This window comes from Cricetulus griseus, assembly GCF_003668045.3.
Source record: "Cricetulus griseus strain 17A/GY chromosome 1 unlocalized genomic scaffold, alternate assembly CriGri-PICRH-1.0 chr1_1, whole genome shotgun sequence".
Taxonomy (NCBI): domain Eukaryota; kingdom Metazoa; phylum Chordata; class Mammalia; order Rodentia; family Cricetidae; genus Cricetulus; species Cricetulus griseus.
The window spans coordinates 219,759,202-219,785,292 of record NW_023276807.1 but is presented as its reverse complement, the minus strand read 5'-3'; the positions used below and the strand labels follow the sequence as shown (position 1 = coordinate 219,785,292).

Genomic DNA, 26,091 nt, shown 5'->3' with positions numbered 1-26,091 from the left:
GGTTCTACAACAAACAAATTTCAAGGTGAGAAAGGGAGCAGAATCTAGAGATAAAAGAAACCTGGGTGACACTGACAAAGACACGTGAGAAGGCTGACTGAATAGTTTATGACCTTAAGGAATTACTATTTTGGTTCTTTTTTTTAAAGTATCCACTATTTTGGAGACACATACTACTTCCAAATGAAGTGGGATGCCTGGGTGTCTTATCATAAAGCTTCTCCTAAGAGGAATGGCATCCTGAGGTGTACAACTGAGCCATGCTAGGCTGTCAGGACACTTTGGAGGAGAGTGAGTGGGGACTGACTGCACTTCCCTTACTACTTTCATGCTTGGTATCTTCCACTATATCTTAACATATTTTGTCATTTTTTTTAAAAGCCATGCTATCTCAAATACATATCTTTTTTTTTTCAATGACAAATTCCCATGCTTGTTTTATTGTTGCTGTTTTCTGCTTTGGTTTTTCAAAACAAGGTTTCTCTGTGCAGCACTGACTGTCCTGGAACTCACTCTGTAGTCCTGGGTAGCCTTGAACTCACAGAGATTCACCTGCCCCTGCCTCCTGAGTTCTAGGATTAAAGGCATGCACCACCACCACTTAGCATCATTCTCATTAGTTTACTCTGTGAAAACTGACCTCCCAGAGATGCAATCATTGTCATCTCGGAAATGGGCCGCATGAAGTCAGAAAGCCCACATAACTACGGTAACCAGGCACGTGACCTTGAGAAAGAGGTTCTGAAGTCAAGTACAAATTAGCAAGAGTGAGACCATTAGTTAAGAACTGCCCCCTTCCACAGAAGCAACTCATGTCTTAGAGTACTGCAGGCCTCATCATCATGTAGACAGCTACAGAAAGCAGCCCTGCTCTCAGCAGCAATAGCTTCCCCCTATCTGTGGCTGTGTGTAATTTACTCCTTTGAACAACTTCAATTCTAGAAATATTTATATAGAAAGAAGACTGACCTAGGAAATAAATTAAGAACCAAGAGCCTGACCTAGGCTTTTTCAGACCTTTTAATCATCTCTTTCTATAAGTTCTTGATGGTCCCTTGTCATCAAAATCCTGCCAAGATTCTGAGCCACTAGCAGCATTGGTCCACTAGGGGGCATTGGAGACTCAGACAAGGACTGTGCTATAGAGTGAGGAGGGCACAGGTGCCAGGGAGCATGCTGCCCTCCATACTATTCACCCACTAAAACACCACAGCACCTGTAGGTCTGGTTTTGGCTGACACCCTCTCTTGCAGTCTCATTCTCCCAGAATCTCCCTCAGTCTCCCTCAGAACCTACCATCTGAATTCACAGCTTTCCTGTGTGCCTGGACAGCTGGTACCAGCTCTATCATAGCAATGGATCATACATACACTAGAGGCCTCTGCTCATAAGCACATATTCCTAGCTGATGGACAGTGGGAACTTTCAAGGTAACACTCACAGTGTGCCATGAACAGCACACACAGGGAGATCAGACAGAAAGGGCCAGGAACCGCTGGGCTGGGAGGACACATGCAAAGGCACTGGGTATCCAGGGAGAAGCACAGAGAAGCTTGGCAGAGTGAAAACGGCAGCAGCTAAAGGGCGCAGCCACAGAGAGGCAAACATTCATTTCCATCAGAACTCGAAAGTTCCAGTAATAGAAAACTCCTATGGGGATTCTGGGCTGCTCCACAGAGCAGGACATGTAAGCAGGCTCACCACTCACTGATTGCTGAGTGGCAGAGAAGAGGGATGACTTGCCAAAGGCCACAGAAAGAAAGTACTGAAGTGCTGAGTGAGTCTCCAGAAGTATGACAAACATAATCTCTAGGATACTCAACACTAAAAGATGTCTTTGAAGACAGGCATTTACAAGTTGTTGGAAATGCGATTATTATGTAAATCCCTACAGTCTTAGGTGGTACCACCTAGGCTCCTTTTGAATGGGTCTGGGGCTTACCATGCAGACCAGCCTGTTCTCCTGGGCTTCCTTTTCAGAGTTGACCTCTGTAGCATCATCTCCTCCTACAATCCTCTCCCCAATGGCCCCGCTCAGGCGCATCACCTCCACATGCAGCCGACCTGCCACCTGAAGTAAAACAAACACTGGTTTCTGGGTTGAATTTTCACCCTTTGAGAACCTGTCTTCCTTGACAAAGCAAACAATGTGCGGAAAAACTAAAAGGTGATTTTTCTAACAGCTGCTTTGCAATCTAAGCAAACTAGGAAAAGCCTCCTTATAGCCCTATGGAAATACAAGGTATCCATAACACAAATACTTGTCATTAGTCAGGACAGGTTAAAAAAAAACAAAAAAACAAAAAAACAAGGTATTAATGACAAGTGTTCTGTCTCCACCCACTTTCTGTTCCCTGACTGCTCTGCAGAACAAGGCAGAAAGCCAACCTCTCCCTTCTGGTTGATGATTGGCACAGCATACTGTAACTTCACATCATAAAATAGGGTCTCCAGGAAGACATTGGCCACACCAATTAGACTGTGATTTTCTTGCTCATCATAGAATGGGTCAGCACGCTTGAAGTAAGACCGGATGACCTGAAAGAGATTTCAAACATACACTCTCGAAAGAAAAAGAAAATCACATAAAATAAACTCATTTGACCAATAACTTTACCAATTTTTAAAAGTAGTACTTAGCTCAACAACTTAAGTACTAAAATAAATTTTACTTTAAAATTAAAGCAACAATTTTGATAAAGCATTCAATGTCCCTGAGCCGGCAGACTTGCTGTGGCATGGCCCCTTCTGGGAGTACCAGGTACACAGCTCTCCAGCAACTCACCGGGTTGTCTTCTTCACATTCCTTCCACTCCTGGTAGAGGTCTCTCATATCCAAAAGTCTGTTTTCCAGCTTTTCCAAAGACCAAATCTGCTTTCCTTTTCCTTTTCTTCTCACCTGGATGGCAGGTTCACTGAGGAGAGAGCCTCGCTGCAGAGACAGGAGTTGGCAACAAGGCAAAGTTAGCTGAGATAGTTATGAAACTTTTTTTTTTCTTTTTTTGAGACAGGGTTTCATGTAGCTCAGGCCCACATCAAACTCCTGATTTTCTTGCTTCTACCTCCTAAAGCAGCAGTTCTCAACCTGTGGATTGTGACTGCTTTGGGGGTCCAACAGGGATCACCTAAGACCATCAAAAAACACAGATACTTATACTGTGATTCATAATAATAGCAAAATTACAGTTACAAAGTAGCAACAAAAATAATTGTATGGCTTGAGTTCCACACCACAGCATGAGGAACTACATTAAAAGGTTGCACCATTTGGAAGGTTGAAAGTCACTGTCCTAAAGATTACAGGAGTGTACTACCACTCTAATCTAACAAATGTTTATTTTCAGAAGTGTGAGGTTTTTTACTGTGTGTGTGTGTGTGTGTGTGTGTGTGTGTGTGTGTGTGTGTGTGTGTGTGTGTGTGTGTGTATACACCATGGCACATGAGGAGGTCAGAGGTCATCTTGCAGGAATTGGTAATCTCCTTCCAACATGTGGATCCTGGGGATCGAACTCAGATCATCAAGCTCAGTGGCAGGCACCTTCACCCAGTGAACCATCCTGTCAGCCCCCAAAACTGTGATTTTTCATTTGTTTAAATCAATAGTATCTTAGTGCTTAATAAAATAGACTTTTAAAAGACTAGCCACATGGAATGCTTACAAGAATAAATTATCTAGGGCATTCCAATCACTCATTTGAGGGCAAATATGTCATCTGTTCCCTACTTCAAACAACCAAAAGAGCAGAGAATCAGGCAAAGCAGTGGTTGCACAACACTGCACATGTACAAAGTGCCACTGAAGCAGTCTTTCTAGAACAGTAATGTTTCCAGGTGTGGGGGTCAGTGCTTATAATCCTACACTCAGGAGGCTGAGGCAAGAGGATAGAGTTCAAGGCCAGCCTAAATCACTATAAATGGCAAGATATAATTAAGAAATCCAAGAAACTCATACCCATACCTCAAAACTTGGGAGAGTGAGGCAGGAGAATTGCCTTGAATTTGAGGTCTTATCTTAAACAACAACAAAAAAGCAGGAATGAAGAAAGGAAGCTGAATGAGAAGAAATGACAGGTCTGAGGGAAGCAAGGAATACATGCCTAGTGGCTAACAGATTCACACAACACACACTCAGAAAATTAGAAAAAAGTAACTTCCCACTAATCCAGTCACTGGGTGGAGCCCAGTGCAACTGCAGCTATGGCATTTCTGCTATGCCTTACCTTCCTGTTGGCATCCAGGCTGGAGGCTGGAATCTGGAGGGTAACTTTATACTCAGTCCTTTTATCCAGCTCCTCTGCTATGTAACTAGCTTCTCGCACTAGCAGGTTGGCCTTTACAATCTGCTCCCTCAGCTTCATCAAGCTGTTATTCAATGTTGCTTCTCTTTAAGATAAAATAAAACAGGACTGGTGGGTACAGGTAGAAACAACACACAAAACAGCATGTGGGAAACCAAAGTCACAATCAGCTCATTCACAACTCTCTTCTGTACTCAGGAACATGGTACTGACACCACCCCATGCACACACTGGTCTATGGACCATGTCACGCACAGCACTCCTTGCATAGCAAGCTGGCCACAGGTAGGTGTGGGCTCTGCAAACTCAACTGTGTATGAAACACCAAGCATCCTGATCAACTCAAGATCCACTCAGTAGGACTGGAGACTCTCTCTGCCTCACTCTCCAGTCGACAAGCATGATGCCTGTATGCAGACCGGAGTAGCAGGAGGTAGTGCTGAACTCTGAAACTGTGCGAGATGGCACTTAGTGTTATGCTAATTAGCCCATACAGAGATCAAGCTGGTACTCTTCATCTTATTAGCATTGTGCTTTACCTACCTGACCTCATCAGTCAAGACTATCAACTTTCTTTCCCCTTTCTTAAAAAAGGCCATCTACCAACCCTCATAACCTAAAACATGATGCAACGGTAAAGTATACTTCTCTATTCAAAGCCAAAGGCCACGCAGACTGAAAATGAGCAGCATCTAACACAGCATTTGGGGGGAGGGGGGTAGTGGTGATTTTCTTGAGACACGGTCTCTCTGTGTAACCCTGGCTGGCCTGGAACTTGCCCCGAGACCAGGCTGGTCTTGAAAAGACCAGAGATCTGCCTACCTCTGCCTCCTGAGTGTTGGGATTGGAGTTATGTGTCACACTCCCAGCTAACATAGGCTGTTTTAAAGAAAGCTGAATGTACTGGCAATTCCCATCTTCCTAAAACTGAAAAATAAGAGCTGGAATGCAGCTTGGTGGCAGAGTGCCTGCCTAGCATGCACTAGGCCATGGGTTCGATTCTCAGTGCTATGAAAAGAAAACAGAAGAAAAGGGATGAATATAGGCAGCATGTGAGCACGGACCTGCAATCCCAGTGTTCAGGGTGCTGAGGCAGGTGGATTCTAAGTTCCAAGCCAACCTACACTACAGAGCAATTTCAAAGCCAACTTGGGAGATACATAAGTATGAAACTGTCTCAAAAATAACAACAAAAGAAAAATGAAAGAGGAAAAAGGGAGAGGAGATAAGGAAATGGGGAGAGGTAGGAAAGAAGCAAAGAAGGAAGGAGAGAAAGAGACACACGAAGTGGCTGTTGGCCAGAACACTCTCTTGAAATGTTATTCTTTTGTAAGCATCACCCAGTGTCCCATCCAGAACCTCTGCAGTTGAGGAGTACAAGCATCACCCGACTCAAGCCGTCCTGTGTGCCTACCTCTCCTCAGCCCACTGTCTCAAGCGCTGCTGGGCACTGGGTGAATGGAAGGAGAGCCGGTCCACACCACGGCAGTTCTGCCTCTCAGGAGACAGCCTTCTTCGGAGCTGTTCTAGCTCGTGTTCGTACATGAGCCTCTGGCGCTCCAGAGCAGACCGCTTTTCCTCTTCATGCTGCTGCTCTAGGCTGTTCAATATGGACTGCATCGGATCTGATATATAAGCATTAAAAAAAAAATCATAATGAATAAGAAGTATGGTGTGGTAGTTTCAATATAATTGCCCCCATAAGCTTATAGGGAGTGGCACCATTAGGAGATGTGACTTTGTTGGAGAGGGTATGGCCTTGTTAGAGGATCTGAGTTTGAGGCCAGCCTTATCTACAGAGCAAATTCAAGGACAGCCAAGCTTAAGTAGTAAAGGTAACAATCAAAAACAGAAAGCTGGTGAAGGTGTAATGAACAAGGAGGCCATGTCCAGCCCCTGCAAGCAGCAGACCTTGGCAGCTTCAACCACATAAGTCTCTGGCTTTAGAGTTAAGGACAGGAGAAAACAGAACAGCCCAAGAGAGAAAAGTGTGCTGTAGTGCACAAAGCCAAATGGAGTTGGAAATCTGAAGAGCACTTTGATGTCAGACATGGAGATTCAGAGTTTGGAGTTTGCCCAGCTGGTTTTCAGTCTTGCTTTGGTCCAGTATTTCCTCACTATGCACCCTTTCCTACATTTGGAATGGTAATGTATATCTTGTGCTATTATATACTGGAAGTATGTGATCTGCTTTTTTATTTTGATTTTACAGGTGATTAGAATTAAGAGACTGCATAAATCTCAGAAGAGACTTTTGACCTTTGGATTTTTAAACATTGTTGAGACTGTGATAGACCATGGGGAATTTTGAAGTTGGACTAAATGCATTTTGTATCATGATATTGTTACAAACTTATAGGGTCCAGGGAGTGGAAATGTGGGGTAGTTTGAATGTAAATGGTTCCAATAAGCTCATAGGGAGTGTCACTATTAGGAGGTGTGGCTTTGTTGGAGTGGGTATGACCTTGTTAGAGGGAAGTGTGTCACTGTGGGGGTGGGCTTTGAAGTTTCCTATGCTCATAATACCACCCAGTGCCTCAGACCATTTCCTATTGCCTGCAAGATGTAGGACTCTCATCTGCCTGCACGCCACCATACTCCCTGCCATGATGATAATGAACTGAACTTTGAAACTGTAAGCAAGCCCTCCCCACCCTACCCCACCCTTACCCCACCAATTAAATGTTTTCCTCTGTAAGAGTTGTCATGGTCATGGTGTCTCTTCATAGTAACAGAAACCCAAACTAAGACATATGGCATACTTCAGACATTCATCATTTGAACTGCCATGACCACTCCAAACTGCCATTTGGAGTAAGTGTGGCTTTCTCACTGCCAGTTACTTGTGTTAAATACTTTAGATGGATTCCACACTGTCTGCAAAGCAGCAAAAGAGAAAACCTAGGCTGTGACGAATGCTCTAGAAATATAAGAAGCAGTCAAAGGTAGCCACATTTCAAACCTGGGAAATTCCACCCATGAGAACAAGTTTGCAGTGATGTGTCTATCGTAGCAGAGAAGAGTGGACATGCTGTAAGTGCAATCAATTATTACAGCCACGGACACAGAGTTCAGAAGTCATCCAAGAAGGGTGTCATCAGAAACATGCTCAGCACCCCCTAAAAGCACAGCCCATGCTCACCGTTGCTGCCCAGGGCCTTCATGGTCACCTCCATCTGTGCATACTCGAAGTTGAAGTTGATCTCACTGGACACCTCACTGGAGGAGTCCCCGTCAGCATCTAGATGCTCACAACTGTTGTCATTCTTCAGGGAGGCATCATGATCCTCATCATCTCGTTCAACTTTCTTCTTCTTTTTTGGCAGATTGAGCCTGGGGGGAGGGGGTCATTACTTTTTGAATTAAGAAGGATGCTTATTCATCCCATCCCTTACACACTGACATTTGCTAGAGGCTAAGGGAACCACAGTAGTACCAAGAAGTTGTTGCAATTATGAACTTCATACTATAGTAGTAGAAATAAAACATCCAAATGTGCACAAGTGGTTACAGCAAAGTCCAAACAACTTCTGCAAACTAGATGAGAGAGAAAAGCTGAGGACCATGTCAGGATGAGAACTCGACATGCTGACAAGTCTCTGGAGACTTTATAACAAACTCCACAGTCCATACAAAAGCCATACGGAACCATCTGAGGGTCTGGGCGACCAGTCAGCAACACTTAAGTGTGGAAGAGAAAAAATTGAAAAGCATTCCCCATGAGCTTGCATCTTTGTAATCTTTCTTGTAAGATCAAAACAGCCTAAGGTTCAGCATCAGTTATGAGCAAAGTCCCTTAGACACCAGAAGCACACTGGCCACGGACAGAAAGAAGAGACCAGGATCTGAACACTACAACAGCCAGCCTGCCTCACCATGCAGCAAAACATCTGCCATGTTTAGGGAACAGTGTTGCAGTCATAGGTGAGAGCCTTCTTTTGCAGACTCCCTTGCAGCTACTAGACAAAGTCCATTCAAGGGGACTAAGAGGAAGATTTCTGGTGCCCTGACAAGAAAGCAGCAAGGCTGTCCTTTGCTGCCCTTTTTGTCCCTGTGAGCTGAGTGTTTCTTTCATGGCTACAGGGACACAGTTAATCCATAGGGAAGTGCCAAGAAAACAGTAGACTGCAGCCATGGCCTTTCTGAGAAGCACAGCCCACTGTGGCGGCCTTCTCCCTGAGGGCTTCTCACTGTCTGGGAATACACAACCTACTTAAGCCATCAGTGTCCAGTGTGCTGGGACTCATTGAAAGCATGGTCAGAGAAAACACCAACCTCCTCTTGGGAATAAGGAAACTGCATCCAGCACTTCTACTACTGCTTTTCAGACAAAAGAATAACAGTGCAGAAAGATGACTGATGGACATCTGACAGCAAACCCAACAGGAAAAAAAAAAGAATTAATTCTGATACCAGATGGGGGAAAAGTCTTATGCTGGGAAGAAAAATAAATAAGCTTAGTTCTTCTGATGAGGAGATGTGTCATTCTAAGCCCCCGGGGTTCACTTATATATGAACAGACATACAAGCCATGCATACAATGTGAACACACAAGCATGAGCACACACACAATAAGGTGTCATTTTTATGCCGTTCACACTTAAAATGACTCTTCTGTTTCAGAATATGGTCTTCAATGGCCTTCCAACTTCAGAAATGTGAGCAATGCCATACCTGAAGAAATGGTTGTTTCCCCAGAGTATCCTGTCCCCATGGTGCAACTGGATAGGGCTGGAGACAGAAGACCCATTTACAAATGTTCTGTGGGGAAAGAGAGCAGCATGAGTAGGATTGCCACTCCCTCTGCTTCCACTACCACATACTACAGCAGCTTAACTTCCTCAACAAGACCTGCCCTGGGTGAAGTTAAATATTTGTAGTTACATCTCTATACTTACCTCAGATACTAAGGACATCAACATTATTACTTCACAGTCTTCAAAATTCTAAGCATTATATAGCCCACTTCACACACTGATAACACTGTCAGAGATCAACTTGTTTCTCAAAGTTCTGAACATCTTAGACAGTAGGGAGGAGTAAATATGGAGTTGTGACAGGTAATAATTAAAGACAGAGCCAGGAAACAAAGCAGAGCCAACCCAGATGGATGAAGAGCCCACAAAGTGACCAGACTCTAGAAACAGTGGCAGATACCAGGGGTGCAACATGAGACCTACAGGGAATTCTGAAACTGCCCACAGAAGTCTCATCAGTTCAGCTGAACTGTTTAGCTCAATAATAGACTTCAGTAGTAGACATGGTGGGTAGAACACCAGCGGGGGAAGAATTTGGAAGGACAGGACTCAAGTGGAAAAGTACGCCTGTGCATATTCCCAGGATACCAGCCCCACGCCTCTCTCTTGCCAAGTGACTCGCTGGCTAAGAAACAGGACATCAAGTACAAATTCTTTAACTTGACATGGAAGGCCTTTCCTTCCTTCCACAAGGAAGTCCTCTGTATCTCCTCCCTTCCCTCTTCTAGGAAACTTTCAGCTCCTCTGAAAACAGATTTTTTTTTTCTGTACACTAAGCACAATCAACTCTTCCTGCACTGGGAAATTTATCAGTCCCTAGAATCATTTATTGCTTCATCAAGAAACAGGGTCCTGCCCCTCTCCAGCCTCCAGAGTCTTCCTCACAATCCAAGTCCATCTGGATTCCATTTCCTCTGCAGAACCAGCTAAACACCTCAGTTTCTTTAAACTCTGTGAGGCTATAAATCTTGTTTGTATGCTATTGTTTGGGTTTTGTTTTTGTTTTTTGTTTCGTTTTGTTTTAAGACAGACTCTCACAATGTAGGCCTTGAACTCAAGATCCTTCTGACTCACCCTCCTTAGTCCTAGACTTATGAGCATGTATCACCACATGCCTAAGCTAAACTCTTACTGGCTTTATGTGTCGGCAATTTTCTATCCATTTCCATCTGCACAAACTCTTACTCCCACTCAAACCTTGCTCTCTATGTGGATTCTTAAACACTAACATTGACCCTTTGGCTTCTGTTTGTTTGGACATTCAAAGTGCAAGATCAAATATAAAGTTGTGATGTGCTAAACTTGGCACACCTAAGGCTTTATAGTACCATTCTTCAAATACAATGAGTTAAGAAAGAAAAGCAGGAGACCAGACATGGTGGCACATGCCTTTAATGCCAAAGTTTGGCAGAAGCAGTTTTGCAAGAAGTTTGAGTTCAAGGCCAGACCTGCCTACATGATGAGTTCCAGGACAGCCAGGGATATATAGAGCATCAGGAAAAGAAAGAAAGGGAGGAAAAAAGACAGATAGGAGAGGGAGAGTGGAGAGAATGAGGGGAAGAGGGAGAGGGAAGGGGAGGGAGGGAGAGTAGCAGGGAGGGAGATGGAGAGAGAGAGAGAATGAGAATACAGGTTATAGGCTCACTTTGGAAAAGCACTGCAGTAAATCATGATTGAAAAAAAAAAAGAATATAAACTAGTTCTTAAAGGTCAATCAACATGGGGTCCTCGTGACAGAAACTGCTTCCACTGCAGCACTGGCCCATCTCCTATGCTGACACTCATATAACCATACCAGTCAGTCATCAGCCTGTCCGACACTCATAAAGATCATCCTGGTCCTGGCCTGTCCTCTGTGCTGACACTCATAGACCATGAGCCACCCTGCTGAAACTACACACACAGTGAGGCTGAGACAGCAAATACAGTCTTGTCAGAGAGAAGTGCTCCACCATATTATCCTAGGATCAAGCACTATGGTACTGAGTACATCCTGACCCTGCACATACAGTATCTTTACTATCTAACTGACAAAATGAGAAGCTTCCAGAAAGTACCACTGCTTTGTGCCAGACAGTGACGCCTGGATACACACAAAGCAGCACTTTAATCTTTCAGGTGAGCAGTGACACAGGGAGGCTTTTGCCAAGGAAAACAACTGGAAGCATTTGTTGCCAGCAACAAAAATGCACCTTTTAACAAGAACTCAACTTCTGGAAAATTTTTGTCCATATCCTCCACCCAAAGACTGGGAAGTTATCCTAAGTTGAACTCCTTGGACTTGGCTTGTGGGCAGTATGTGGAATGATGGCCTGTGGCAGTGCCAGGGATGACCTGGGGTAGAGCTGGGCTTTGGCTGGAGGAAGAAAAGGTTTAGGAATTACTTCCATCATTAAAAAATGTAGCTAACAGGGTAGACACTAGCAGAGCTTAGCTCTAAAAGTCAAATGGGAGCAGACAAGCCAAAAGGATGGCATAGCAGAAGAGGAGATATATGAGGAGTCTAGGGACTTCCTCCCCAAACCAGAAGAGAGCCTGCCAGATGACCAGTAAATGGAACACCCTAGGGTGGTGGAAAGTTTCTAATAAAGACACAGTGAAGGGGGCTGGAGAGATGGCTCAGTGGTTAAGAGCATATATTGCTCTCCCAGAGGACCTGAGTTCAATTCCCAATAACCATGTCAGGTGGCTCACAACCACCTGAAACTCTAGCTTCAGGGAATCTGATGACTCTGGCCTTCTTAACACCTACGCCCATGTGTGTATCCATTGATACACATATTCATATAGAGAATTTAAAAGTAAATATTTTTTTAAATGAGGCCATGTAAGTGTGAGAAATGTTAAGATTAAACAAAAAGGGCCTGACACATAGCAGTGTGTCTTGAAGTGAGCTAAAAATAAAAGCAGGCCCAATGTCCCTCATCCTCCCCCCACCCCCGCACCTAGTGTAATTCACACTAACTTAAGCATATTACCTGGTGTTCTTCTGAGGGGTCAGCATGACCTGGCCTTCAGGCGTGATGTCTATTATACAGTGCTCGGGAAGAATGCCCATCCCGCAGAGCTGGATGTCCTGGGAATTTGCTGACCCTATCAGTGTGTGTTCCTAAGAAAGAAGCAGAGTTCCCTGTGAGTTAACATCAGCTTCATTCAGCCCCTCAGGCACGAGACTTTGAGAGCAAATGAATGGCAGCCCCTGACATTCATTCCAGGACTTGTAGATCCTTAAAAGAAGCAATGTGCCGACAGTTGTTTCTTAAGCTCAAAATACAATCTTATACTCATGTCTGTCTACATTTGCTATTTCTCTTACCATCTTTATTCTAAATATTTTATACCATTCTCAGAGCATAAGCTATGTATCAACAATGTATCAAAATATGGTATTAAAAACTAGTTACGGGGCTGGAGAGATGGCTCAATGGTTAAGAGCACTGACTGTTCTTTCAGAGGTCCTGAGTTCAATTCCCAGCAACCACATGGTGACTCACAACCATCTGTAATGGGATCTGATGCCCTCTTCTGGCATGCACTGTATACATGATAAATAATTAAAAAAAAAAAAAAAGAGGGGGAAAAAAAAAAACTATAGTTACAGAGCTGGCCCTGGTAGATGGAGGAAGAAAAAAATGTGAGTTTGAGGCTAGCCCTGGCTACACAGTGAGTTCAAGGCCAGCTTTAGCTCCCCGAGACTTCGTTTCAGGAGAAAAAGAAAAGAAAAAAGAAAGAAAACCATCTAGTCTCAATCAAAATGAGACAGCTACAAAGATAAAAGCTGTTTAAAGAAAGGAGCCAGCAAAATGGTTCAGCAGGTAAGGGCACTTGCTGCCAAGCCTGCAAACTGAGTTCAATCCCCAGACCCAACATGGTAGAAAGAGTATTGACTCCACAAGTTATCTGCTGACCTCCACCTATGTACCTCTTTTCAGATGCTTTCTCCCCCCCCCCAAGATGTTTTCCCTTTAATTTTTAAGTGTATAAGTGTTTTGCATGCATGTATATCTGTGCACTATGGGCAGGCTGTGCCTGTAGAGACCAAAAGAGTATTTCAGATCCTGAGGGACTAGTTACACACACATGTGAGCAGGCATGTGGGTGCTGAGAATTGAACTCAGGTCCTCTAGAAGAGCAGCCAGTGATCTTAACCACTGAGCCATCGCTCTGGCCCTTCTACCTCAGCTTTTAATATCATATCTTCAGAACTTGACCAGCTACCTAGTCACTATCACACTGCCCCAGTTAATTCTTCACTTGACACTGGCTGGGGCTTCTGGCCCACCATAACAACTAGCATGAAAACTGTACAGGCTGGTATATCCTGATCTCTCCCTCCTCTCAGCCCCCATGCCACTAAAGAACCAGTAATTACTGAGTTACTGTTTTGCAAATGGTTTTTCCTCCTTTTTTGAACTGTAACCTATCCAAGACTCCTGCAGCTGATACAACCAACACAAGGCAGAGTCTACAATGGTGCTGTTACCTGTAGATAGTGATTACAAGTCAGCAGAAAGAAGAGACACCAACTCAAACAGGCAAAACTACGATACAAGGTCTAGGAAAAGAAATTCTTTTCTTTTCTTTTTTTTTTTTTTTTTTTTTTTCATTTCAAGACAGGGTTTCTTTGTCTAATCCTGGAACTTGTTTTGTAGACCAGACTGGCCTCGTATTCAGAGATCCACCTTCCTCTGCCTCCCAAGTGCTGGGAAAACTCTCACAGGCTATCTCCTTGGTATACACAGGCCGATAATCCCAGTACTCAGAAGGCTGAGGCAGGAAGACTGTCAAATTCAAGGTCAGCCTGAGACCCAGTCCTAAAACATGTTCCACCCTACCCCACCCAAAATAAATATAAATGTAAACATACATATCCTAAAGCTAGGATGGGATGATACATGGTAAGCAAAATAGGATGAGTTAATAAGGGACTGTCTGTATCTCTGTCTATGTGTAAGACTGTACCCAAGGATTCCAAAAGGTGACAGTACAAGGTATATCAGAATACAGATGGAGGGGTACATTCTGGAGGAGAAAATCCTATAACCTGGACACAGAAGGGCATCTGAGATGTTTTAATATGGAACCTGCATCTGCAGATGATGTGGGGAGAGTCACCTAGAGAGATGAGGTTGTCACATCCATTAGAACTGACTTAGAAGTTGCAGGCTAAGAAAAAAAAAAAGTGCAGTCTCCAAATTCCCCCATCCCACATGGTGGCATTTTCTAAAGAGAGAGTGTTCGTTCTTGGACTGCAGTCACCCTTCTGAATGTGCCTTGTCATGAGTATGGTCTTGCCATCAGGCAAGCCTGGCACTGCCTCAGACTGGGTCCAAATGGGGCTGATCATTTTTGAAGAGAACCGGCCTCCTCCACACAAGGAACCAGAAATGTTCTGACTCCTCCAAAGTCCCTCTCCAAACAGCCACTGCTGATTTACTAACTTTACTTATATAACAGACATCAATCAGGTTGCTTTTTGGTGGGTTATTTTGTTTTGTTTTTCCTGTGTATCCTGAAGTTTGAAGGAAAAGGAATTCCAAACTCTGGGACCCCAAAGGGGCAGTGTGCCTCAGTCCTACTCTGCTGTGCATCTTCCCCAAGTCCATGAGTGTCCGTAAACTCTGTTCTAACTCAGAATGCTGGGTTGGGAGAGACAGCATTCCCTGCCTTGCAAGCATGAGGACTTGAGTTTGATTTCAGAACTCACAAATGTCAGGCATACTTGTTATCCCAGTCCTGAGGTGGGAGAAACGGGAGGGTTCCTGGGGCTCACCTGCCAAGCAATCTGGCCTAACTGGTGACCACCAGACCACTGAGAAATGTTGTCTCAAAGGAGGTAGGTGTCTTTCATGACATGACACCCAAGGCTGTTCCCTGATCTTCACATGCACGCCTACAAACATATCTGTGTGTACACGTGCACACACATACAGATACACAGCATATAAAAAAAGATGCTGCCAACATTGTTCAAAAGTGCCATGAGAATTGTGATGATATATTATTCTTAATTTTTATTTATTTTATGTGTATGGGTACTTTGGCTGCAAGTATGTCTATGCACCACTTACATGTCTGGTACCCTTAGAAACCAAATCAAGGCACTGGATCCCCTAGAACTGGAGTTAAACAGTTGGATTTTTTGGTTGGTTGGTTTTGTTTTGTTTTGTTTTAGACAGAGTCTTACTATGTAGCTTTGGTTGTCCTGGAACCCTCTATGTAGAACAGGCTTGTATTGAATGCCTCCCAAGTGCTGGGATTAAAGGTCTGCACCACAACACCTGGCTGTAGTTACAGACAGTTGTGAGCCACCATACAGATGCTGGGAATTTGAACCCAGGTCCTCTGGAAGAGCAGCAAGTACTCTTAACCACTGAGCCTTCTCTGCAGCCCAACACACTATTTTTAATATGCAAAAAATAGCACGTGTGGGAGAAAGCAGAATAGGGAATACAGCATAGTTGTATCATGTTTCTGTCTATAAAATTTGCCCACATATCCAGTCTTCACATGAACACAGGAACCTAGCCAGAGGCAACTTCCTCCAGTGTGTAAAGAAGGAAAAGCCTCAACTCTGCCCTAGATATACATTCATTGATGTATGTGTCAAAGACACTATTTAACACACAGCATTGCCAAATACTATATAAGATACTTAATTTAAAAAAAAAAAAAAGTGAGAGACTTATCAAAATGACACTAAGCAATCAGTGTATCCTCAATGAAAAGTAAGAAAGTAGCTGTGCTGGTTGGATTTTTGTCAACTGTCAACTTAATAACTAGAGTCCTTTGGGAAGAGGGAACCTAAATTGAGAAGATGCCTCCATCAAATTGCCTGGGGGCAAGTCTATGGGACATGTCCTTGATTCATAATTGATGCAGAAGGGCCCAGCCCCCCATGGGCAGTGCCACCTCTGACCAGGTGGTCCTGGGTAGTATAAGAAGGCACACTGATAAAGCCATGGGAGCAAGGCAGTAAGCAGTGTTTCTCCATGACCTCTGCTTCAGTTTCTGCCTCCAGGTTCCTGTCTGCAGTTCCTGTCCTGGTTTTCCTTCATGATGGTTTGTAAGCTAAAAGAAACCCTTTCCTCAACAAGTTGTTTTGGTCTTTTTTTTTTTTTTTTTAATCACAGTAATAGAAAGCAAAAGGACACTAGCCAATGTGAATGTTCTTAGAAGTGAAATTACACCATTTTTACAACTGTCTCCAACTTTATCAAAGCCAGTTCTACTTATCTAGCCACACTGCTCCACGTATCTGTTGAAAAGAAGCTGCACCTGGTAGTATTAACACTGGGCTAGAATCTACATGCAATTAGCTCAGGCTCTGGGCTGGTAAGGGAAATGAGGCACTCTTCGTATCTTACTGTGTCAGGCTCAAGGACTTTACCGACTCTCCCATCTTCTAGGAGTTTAACATTTCAGTGTGTACTGTATTCTCTTTTCTGCTTCATGTGCTGATCCTCCCAATGTCTAAGTGATCAGATTTTTTTTAGTAGTTTGATAATTTGAACTTTTAAATTTCCCTAAAAGTTATTAAAAACATCAATCTCCTATCAAGTGGACCTAAGTAAGAATGTTTAAGAAAATATTCTCTATAAATTATATTAAATAAGTGGTGGGTATATTACCTAACTTGCTGGAAATAATATCAGAATATTCTTTTTATATAAGTAGTTCAATGACATCACTCAAAGACAGAAAATGGAAACTGATTCCAAAAACCCAAGACTGTCCTACACTCCAGTTGATGAAATAAAAGCAGACGGTAAGGAGCACAGGTACCCACATCTCACAGAGAGCTCCATAAAGGCAGTATTCACCTTTAAGTAGTACACCAGGAGTTCATTCAGAGCAGGGTCAGCATTCAAGTTAACCAGGAAGCACTTATCATCCCCAACTTTGATTCCAGAAGTCTGAAGAGATATCCCAAGGCTCTCAAGCTGCTTCTGCCGCTCCTGCAAACACAGCAGAAAAGTGGTGATGCCCAGACAGAGAATCTGTTAAGTGTTGGAAGACTGTCCCACATCTTTATTAGTGCTAATAAAGCATCTTGGAAAAAATAAAGATGGCCATATTTTTCTCTTTCCAAATGTATAAAAGTTTTACTTTGCCAGAATGAAGGTCAAAGCACCCCTATAAAGTTCACAGGGCCCTTCAAGCTGGCCCATGTTCTATCCTTCACATCTGGTCACACTCACTTTCCCACCCTGCACCACCATGAGCTATGCAGAACTTATTGTCTCCTCTCAAGTCACGGTCATCAGAGCCACTGACCAGGTTCACAAACAGTGTAAATTCAAAACACAAAAACAAGTTTAAAAGGCAAAAATAGACAGCTGTATCAAACCCACCCACTCCCCACCCCCAGGCTCAGGGTCCCTCAAGGAAGAAGAGACAGAAAGACTGCAAGAGTCAGAGGTTAAAAAGGAGAAAGGTGGACAGTGTCCTCAGGTCACAGCAGGACCACTGCAGTCCTGAACTCATTGAGGCTATCTATGGTGTCTCCATAAAACCTGTACAAGATCAAGCAAGTCAACATTCCAGAATGGGGGAGGGAGGTAGGAGTGCTCACCCTAAATTAGTGACAGTTGATGGCTGCTTTGGGAGGGAAAGTCAGGTTTCTTTAAGAGTATGGCACCTGTTAGATCAACCATGCCCCAGTAATGGCCACACACCCATAAGAATATGAACAACACAAAGTTAGGAAGATAGGAGTAGGAGGTGACTGTGATCAAAATACATTACATGCATGCATGAAATTCTCAATAAACATTATGTAGCTCAGTAGTGGGGTGCTTGCTTAGCATGTATGGATGGGGTCTTGAGTACAATCTCCAGCACAAATAATTAAATATTGATACTACAAAACCAATCATTTCTCACACAGAAACAAGCTACTGAAGCTAGGAAATCTTTACCTTCAAACTGACTCTCTGAAGTGCAGCCCTAGGGGACCTGCAGGCCCATCAATAGATTTGCCACATCACCACCCAAGTCCCAGAGCAAACTGCCCCAGCACAAACCTGTGCGATCTCCTCGGTTTTCCTTAGTTTCTCCTCCCAGGTCACAGTCATTTCCTGGATGAGCTTCTCAGATTCTTCCAGGCGGTCTTTCAGCTCCGGAGATTTCATTGCCTAAAACAAAACGTTACTTCGTGAAATGTCTGTCTGGTTCCAGGAAAGAACAATCAGCTGGCTCTGAAAGAACAAGAGCTACCACCTGCCACTGAGTTCTCCACCTACCTATAGCAAAGTGGTGGCCATCAGTGATAGACCACATCTCCTCTACTGGGAGGACAACAGACCCAAAAATCAGCTACAGCACTTTCAGAAAGACAACTGAACTCTTCCCTTTCCTCCAGCCTACTGTGAGAATTTCACGAGAAATGTAGTGAAAGGTGCCACGTTCCTTATGGAGGGCTAATGATTTTAATTCTAATAGGTTGTTCATCTAGACTCACAGACATTGCTTCATCTCAAACTCTTCCTAATGGTGATTTCAGGAATGTACTCAAAGCTACACAACTTACATGCGTACATGCTGCAAACTGGACAGTGTTAATAACACTTGATCTAAGCCAAAAGGCAGAGAAGGATCAGATGGTGTTACTAATAAAGGGAAACTACATGCCTAAGGTTCTTCAAGAACTATAAAATTGGAATAAAATTGAATAGGAAAACAAAGCAAAACCATGTAGCGTACCATAACAAGAGTAATGAGACAGGAGAGGGTGGTGGTGCCAGCTCCAGAGACAAGTCCCTGGGACAGAAACACTAACTACAGCAGGACCCTGAGTATGACATTTCACGATAACACAAGGAGAGCGCTTGCACCTAGACAAGCACTGTAGTATTCAAACCCTGTTACAGAACTTAAGCATGGCCTGCCACAGAATGAATGGAGACAGCTGCACAGAACGCTTCCGAGCTCTGGCTACTTCTGCCCTGAGACGGTTTACAGTATTGCTCTACAAACACAGCTCACCAGTAACAGGGAAGGGTGGGTTAGACAAGTGAGCACGCTTCTGTTCTAACTGCAGGCTAACAAATGAGAGAAAGCCAACCAATTCCCTTCCCCACAACTGTAGGACCAGTCAGTGTCTGCACAAAATTAAATCACGTATTCTCTCTCTTTCCCCCCTCTTATGCTAGTCTGTCAGCTTCCTGGACAGACATGGAAAGAAACATTTTTCCTACTCCCCATATTCTCTTACCCAGTCCTTTTCAACTGCCAGAAAAAAATGAAATCTCAAACATGACAACCTGCTATTATCACTCAACTCAACCTTCTCTTTCCACAGGGAATTCCAAGAGTTCCTAGCAGAGTACTGCTCAAGGAAAAAAAACAGAATCAGGGGAAGAAAATTCACATTCCAGCTTGCCAAGGTCCTCAGTGACACAGAGCCCACCCAGCTGTGTCTCACACCTCTGCCTTGGTCAGTTGCTCACGGAGCTTCTCCACCTCTTCCCGGAGATCTCGGATAATCCGCGCATTAGGATCCTCGTTCACCACAGCATGGTTGACAATGTGCTTTGCTCGATCTGCATACCTCAGGGTTGAGAGGGTTTCGTCATAGTTATCAGCAGCTGGGCTCACAGTGGCCACCATGGCGGTCTTGCTATTACCCCCCAGACTGTCCTACCGGGAAGAACAGTGAGGAGTCTTTTAAGTCACATGAGGAAGCTGAAATCTGAAAGACTAAAACAGTCCAAGGCCAAGCACAGTAGGGACAAAATAGGGGTTCACATGCAGACCCTCATGAGGCTCAAGCCTGAGACTGTCTCTTCTCTGCCAACTACTTTCTTTTCTTTTGGGGGACATGGAGGGGGGTGGTAGGAGGAAGGGTTTCTCTGTGTAGCCCTGGCTGTTCTAGAACTCACTCTGTTGACCAGACTGGCCTCAAACTCAAGAGATCCACCTACCTCTGCCTGCCAAGTGCTGGGATTTAAAGGTGTTTACTGCCACATGCAGCTCCAATTACTTTTCTTAACAAAAAAAAAAAAAAAAAAAAAAGAATCCCCAAACAACAACAAATCCTTTGATTTTTCAAGAAAGAGGAGGAAAACCTAGTATGTGGGGGGGGGGGGGGCCGCTTTAAATCCCAACACTTAGGAGGCTGAGGTAGGCAGATCTCTGTGAGTTTGGGGCTAAGCATGATAGTGTGTTCTTGCAACTCAAGTGCTAGGCAGGTGGAGAAAAGGCAAATCTCTGGGACTTGCTGGCCAGCCTGGACACTAGATGAGCTCTGAGACCCCTCTTAATTTTGAAATACAGTTTTTCCAATTTTAATACATATAAAATGTTAGAAATTTTTTAATTCAATTAGTACCCCCACTCTACTAGTGAGAAAATGGGTTTGTTCTAAAAAACAAAAACAAACAAGCAAAAAAACCATCAACAACATGCCTAACAATCTAGAACTCGCAGACTGAGCAATACTCTACTCCAGGTGTTTTCCACCTTCAATTCCAAACAGACCTCCCCTCCCCCACAGCCACCACAAGATCTTGGCAACCACAGCAACTTCAGGGCTGAGGGCTGACACCACTCCAAATTTTTCTGTCCTGATATTAGAAACAAAATCAATTCCCAAGGCATCAACAGCCCAATACAATCACAGACAATATGTATGCTTACTCATCCATTGTTGAAAATTTAGTTTTTCAAAGAAAACAGAGGTAATTATATTGAAGAAAATAAGACCTCGTGTATAGAAAGACAGGAAATGTAACCAATCTGGACTTTTGGGAGTCCAAGCCAGGACTGCTAGATTCTCTTTTCACTCCTACATGCTGATGTCACACTGTCAATGCTCCAGGTTTGTCTGAGGAGTCCCATGCAGGCTAATGACATCAGATGGACTGCTGTTCCGCCCACCAGCACTGCCACGCATCCCCTAAAGGCTACTGCAGTGTGCCATGGGCACAGCAAACATGGACAACAAATGGGACTTGTAACCATACCCACCAGGGCCAAAAGCAAGCTGCCACTGTGCTGAGGCTGAGAAAAGGAAATTGGCACCCCATGCTTGATTTACTAAATGACCATGAAGCACCAATATGCTCATATTGCCTTGAACAAAAAGGAAACTGTAACAAAAGAATGGGCAGGCATCCAAGACAGAGTTTACAGTTTATTGTTTACTCTTTAATTAAGCAAATCAGACCAGCTTTGTTTCAAATGTGGCAATGCAAATTAAATGGACACTGAGAAGAAATTTCATTTTAGAAGTCAGAATTTTTCTTTTTAAGCTGAAAGAACTCTGAAGTCATCTAATCAAATTACTTCATTGTTCCTCTAAGAAGCTGAGTCCCAGGAAGGCTGGAAGACTTAGAGAAGGGCAGTGCTAGTTCAGAGCAGAGCAGGGACTACTTGCTCTTCCCCTCTAGTGGGCTTTGCCATCTAATGGCAAGACAATGCTGTGTAAGAGCCAAACCCAGGGTCTTCCCATGAAGAGAGGAAAGAACCCAGAACAGAAGATACTGTATGCCTCCAGGTGAACCAGCACTGGCAGGTACAGGAGAGGGAAGCAAGAGAGATAGAAGTGACTGTGGTGCACACTTTTAATCCCAGCACTCAGGAGGCAGAGGCAGATGGATCTCTGTGAGTTTCAGGCCAGCCTGGTCTACAGAGTGAGTTCCAGGACAGCCAGGGCTACACAGGAAAGCCTGTCTCGAAAAAGTAAGTAAATAAGTGAGTAAGTAAATAAATAACTCTCTAAGAAAAGTGACACAGCCACCTTCACTCAACTAGAATCTACCATGCCAGAGAGCACAAGATGGAAGCTACGAGGAAAGGTCAGCTACAGTGGGCCTTTGTAAGCCACTCATTAAAGAACTTGGCTTTGATCCTAAGGGCCTGGAGAACAGTTGCTGAAGAGACTTAAAGTTCCACTGAACTTAGAAATTGGAGATAGCTCAGTCAGTAAAAGGTGTAACTCCCAAGCATGAGGATCTGAGTGTGACCCCAGCACCTACATAAAAAGCCTGTGTCACAGCACAGGGGAGTCAGAGCCGGGTAAATCTCTGGAGCACACTGGCCACTCAGCCTAACCTAATTAACTAACCCCAGGTCCCAGTGAGAGACCCTGGCTCAAAGGGCAAGGAGGATAGCTCCTGAGAATGGCACCCACGGCTGACTTCTGCACACCCCCCCATATACATCCATTTCTTTAAAAGCTGAACCATTTCAAAAGGGTAGACTGGGTGACACACTGTGAGTGACACACTGAAGATTCTACTTCCAGATTTTTTCCTATGATCTGCATTTTTATTGTTTAATTTTTTAAATACATTTACCTTTTTGTTTTCTTTTGTGGAGGAAGGTTGCAAGGACAGAGGGCAGATACAGAGGGACAGGGAGATGAGTGAAATTGGGGTGCATGATATGAAATTCATAAAGAATCAGTAAAAAGGTTTTCTTTATTTTTGTTTTTGTTTTTCAAGATAGGGTTTCTCTGTGTAACAGCCTTGGCTGTCCTGGAACTCACTTATAGACCAGTCTGGCCTCAAACTCACTGGGTGCTGGGATTAAAGTGCCTCTGCCTCCTAAATGCTGGGATTAAAGGCTTGTGCCACCAACACACAGCTAAGTGTTGGTTAGTTGATTGATTGATTGATTGATTGATTGATTGATTGATTGATTGAAGTGAACCATTTTATGAGCTCAACAGGGATGTGCTAATCTAATACCAATACTGAAAGAGAATCAGCAGGTGGGGATTGGGGATAGACTATGAGTTAAAGAAGAACAAGGCAACAACCTCTTGCCCACCTACAAATGAACTGAGAATTCATGGAACAGGTGAGGGTGGAAGGGCAAACTATTACAGCTCTGGAGTAAGTTTTTAAATCCCTACTTAGGTTCTTGGTGCAAAAGTCAAATATGACATAAAAAAAAGATAATGCAAGTCTTTAAGGAAAAAAACTAATGACAGAAACCAAACAAACATGCCTTATTTTTAAACTGAAGCACCACAAAGAAGTTACAATTATGGACTAAATTTAATGAAAAACCACATAAAATGGCAACTTTGGTTCATTCTTCACATACTTGAATATCTTCCTTACTTTTAATAAAAAACAGGAAAAGTCAGTGGACAGCCTCTGAATGAATCTTTATTAAGGAGCACATCTTTTGCACAAACCAGTCAGAGCAGACATGGTTGCCTGTGCCCCTATTTTCCTGAAACACAGGCAACAGCCACTTGGTGATTAAGGGTGGCCAAATGAACCAACAAGAGGAGACTGCCTGCTGTATTAACTGAAGTCACAGGGACTATGTAGATTCTGGTTTTCAATCAAGGGAATGGCCATGCATGACTAGGAATGCCTCTGGGGAGATCTGTGGGAGAAGAACCTTATCAGATTTTCTTTCTGAAGCCATGAGCAATACAGGTTAATTCCTGACATGGTCCCTGGTAGTAATATGTCTATAGTACTCATTCAAAATTAATTATTGGGGAGTCAGAAGAGACAAGATCTTGTTATGTAGCCCAGGCTGGCCTAAAACGAGGCAATCCTTCTGCCTCAGCCTCCTTAGTGCTAGGATTACTGATATGTCCAGTTTACACGTGATTTTTTTTTTTTTAATTATCAAAAGTTTTCTTGCCTCTTGTTTAACATTTCACATTTTACTGCATCTTGGCCAAAGAAAACCATCTTTTTGACTATTGTAGCAATGTGCCCAATTCTAGCATTAGACTTCTGTCAAACTTGCCGAAGTTATATGATATTTCAAAGATGTGCAGAGTCGGGCGTTGGTGGCGCATGCCTTTAATTCCAGCACTTGGGAGGCAGAGGCAGATGGATCTCTATGAGTTCGAGACTAGCCTGGTCTACAAGAGCTAGTTCCAGGACAGTCTCCAATGCCACAGAGAAACCCCTTTCTCGAAAAACCAAAATAAATAAATAAATAAATAAAAACAAAGGTGTGCAGAGATGTAGAAAGGATGTTAAAAGCCTAAGTGTAGCTGGGCAATGGTGGCCACACCTTTAGTCCCAGCTCTCAGGAGGCAGAGACAGGTTTGATCTACAGAGTGAATTCCAGGACAGCTAGCACTACACAGAGAAACCCTGTTTCAAAAGAAAGAAAAAAGAAAAGGAAGGAAGGAAGGAAGGAAGGAAGGAAGGAAGGAAGGAAGAAGGAAGGAAGGAAGGAGAAAAACAAGAAGAAGAAAAGGGGAGTAGGAGAAGGACCCTGAGCATGTACAGGCAGGAGGAAGTATTTTCCTTGGCAAATGCTGATCTCTACACCTGAGACTCAGTCAGCAGTGGCATCCTTTACTAAGCCCCCTGGGGTCCTGTTTAACTGTAGTAAGAAATAGTAAGCACAGTACATTCATACCAAGGTGAAAATGAGCCATCTCTAATCTAAGCCAGGCACCAAAAGTTATATCCATTTTCCTTTTTGTTATAATTGTTTTTAACTGTGTGTCTGTGTGGATTTATGCAGGTCAGTTCAGCACCTCTGGGGGCCAGATCCCCTGGATCTGGAGTTACAGGCAGCTGTGAGATGTGCTGACCAATTGAACTCAGGTTCTCTAGAAGAGCAGACTCGTTCTTAACCATGTGCCATCTCTCCAGTGCCTACTTCTCTGTTTTCAATGGACCCTGGAGAGTATTAGAAAAGCACAAGCTGCTGTTCCACATTGACATCTTTATATAGTTGTCACCTAGTTTACATGCTCTAATACCTGGCCTGATGTCCCCCTCCCCACACCACCTCCAGAAATACCCCAGGGGACCTGTCTATTGTGAAATCCCCAACAAACTTGTAAGCTAACCCTCTATGCTTGCCTCTTACTGAGGTGAGGGTCTCTATTTCCTGCTGTTCCCTCATGACACTTCATGTCCCTTGTTCACACTAATGGAGAAATGGCTGTGTGCTCTACTCTACATTCAGCAGAAGCTTTGCAAAGGGAAAGAAACCAAAGGCTCAGGGGAGAATGAAAAGAAAATAAGGCCAAGCTATCAAACAAAGGTGCCTGTGAACACAACAGGGCAGCTTGAAAGAAAAGGGCCTGAGCTCCTTAAAACTGAAACTGCCCAAACAACCTAAAAGCTATAAACCTGAACACAGATAGAGAAAGGGTACCTGGAAGAGATTAATCTACTCTTTATTCTTCCTTTCTCCCAACCACTGAAAGTATGCTAATAAAGGACAAAGAAAATGACTCACCTTGAGCAGCCACGTGAGAACTGAGTCCCGATAGGGAACAAATTTATTTTTGTTTTTGCCAGCGCCCTGATCAGCTAGGGCTGAGATAACCAGACCCAGGGTTGTGAGGGACCTGCATGAAACACAAACCACAATAATCTAAACCAAAACATATCAAATGTCACATTAATCGAAAGGATGGACAGCAAGGTGCCCTTGTGCCTGCATGTGAAGAGCACTGTAGTCAGTACTTTGCTGTCTGACCTGAAGACTGAGCTCCTAAGGCCTCATGTCCATCTGAAGCAATAAAAATGCTTAGCACTATTTGTCTTCATTTTTGCAGGTAAAATATATGAACTGTAAAACTTTGAGTCAAGATAATAACACAAACAATAGACATCTTCAAGAAGAATATCCAAGGTAGAATACTAATTGAAGCAATAGTGCTAACAAACTGACATCTGCACAAGTCAGTCTGATCCCAGTATTAGACAAGTGCTCCACAGTCCCCATTTGCTGTCTTGACTCATGGCTGTGGAAACCCTGAGCAGAGGGGAAACTTGAACCTATGAAGAGGTAATGATTTAGCCTGAGGAAGAAGCATATATGTGATATAGTCCTGCTTCCAACATTTAATAACACAACAGCAGACATAAAGGGGCAGCCCAATGTGGCTGGCACATTCACTCAGAGATGGATGGATGGATGGATAGATGGATGGATGGATGGATGGATGGATGGATGGATGGATGGATGGTCAGTCACTGGTTTTGTCTTCAATGTAGGCCAGTGCTGCGCAAGTGGAGGTTGACTATGTTCCATGGGTAACAGCAAGTCACAAGGAAGAGACTGGGTTGTCATAATTGGGGCTCAGT

The 26,091-nt window shown here is 43.6% G+C and overlaps 1 protein-coding gene across 3 annotated transcripts in view; it reads right to left on the bottom strand.

Annotated features, from left to right (window-relative positions):
* Nucleotides 1-26,091, bottom strand: part of Kif13b (kinesin family member 13B) — a 148,407-nt gene that overhangs the window by 54,045 nt on the left and 68,271 nt on the right. For all 3 annotated transcript variants that reach the window (XM_027390340.2, XM_027390341.2, XM_035452359.1), the window contains 12 exons: nt 25,238-25,349; nt 19,484-19,696; nt 18,082-18,192; nt 16,879-17,013; nt 12,034-12,164; nt 8,973-9,059; nt 7,441-7,631; nt 5,713-5,923; nt 4,221-4,383; nt 2,786-2,932; nt 2,389-2,538; nt 1,943-2,071 (listed from right to left, as the gene is read on the bottom strand). In XM_027390340.2, the coding sequence (XP_027246141.1) occupies nt 1,943-2,071; nt 2,389-2,538; nt 2,786-2,932; nt 4,221-4,383; nt 5,713-5,923; nt 7,441-7,631; nt 8,973-9,059; nt 12,034-12,164; nt 16,879-17,013; nt 18,082-18,192; nt 19,484-19,696; nt 25,238-25,349 (1,780 nt within the window). The remainder of the gene's footprint in view (nt 1-1,942; nt 2,072-2,388; nt 2,539-2,785; nt 2,933-4,220; nt 4,384-5,712; nt 5,924-7,440; nt 7,632-8,972; nt 9,060-12,033; nt 12,165-16,878; nt 17,014-18,081; nt 18,193-19,483; nt 19,697-25,237; nt 25,350-26,091) is intronic.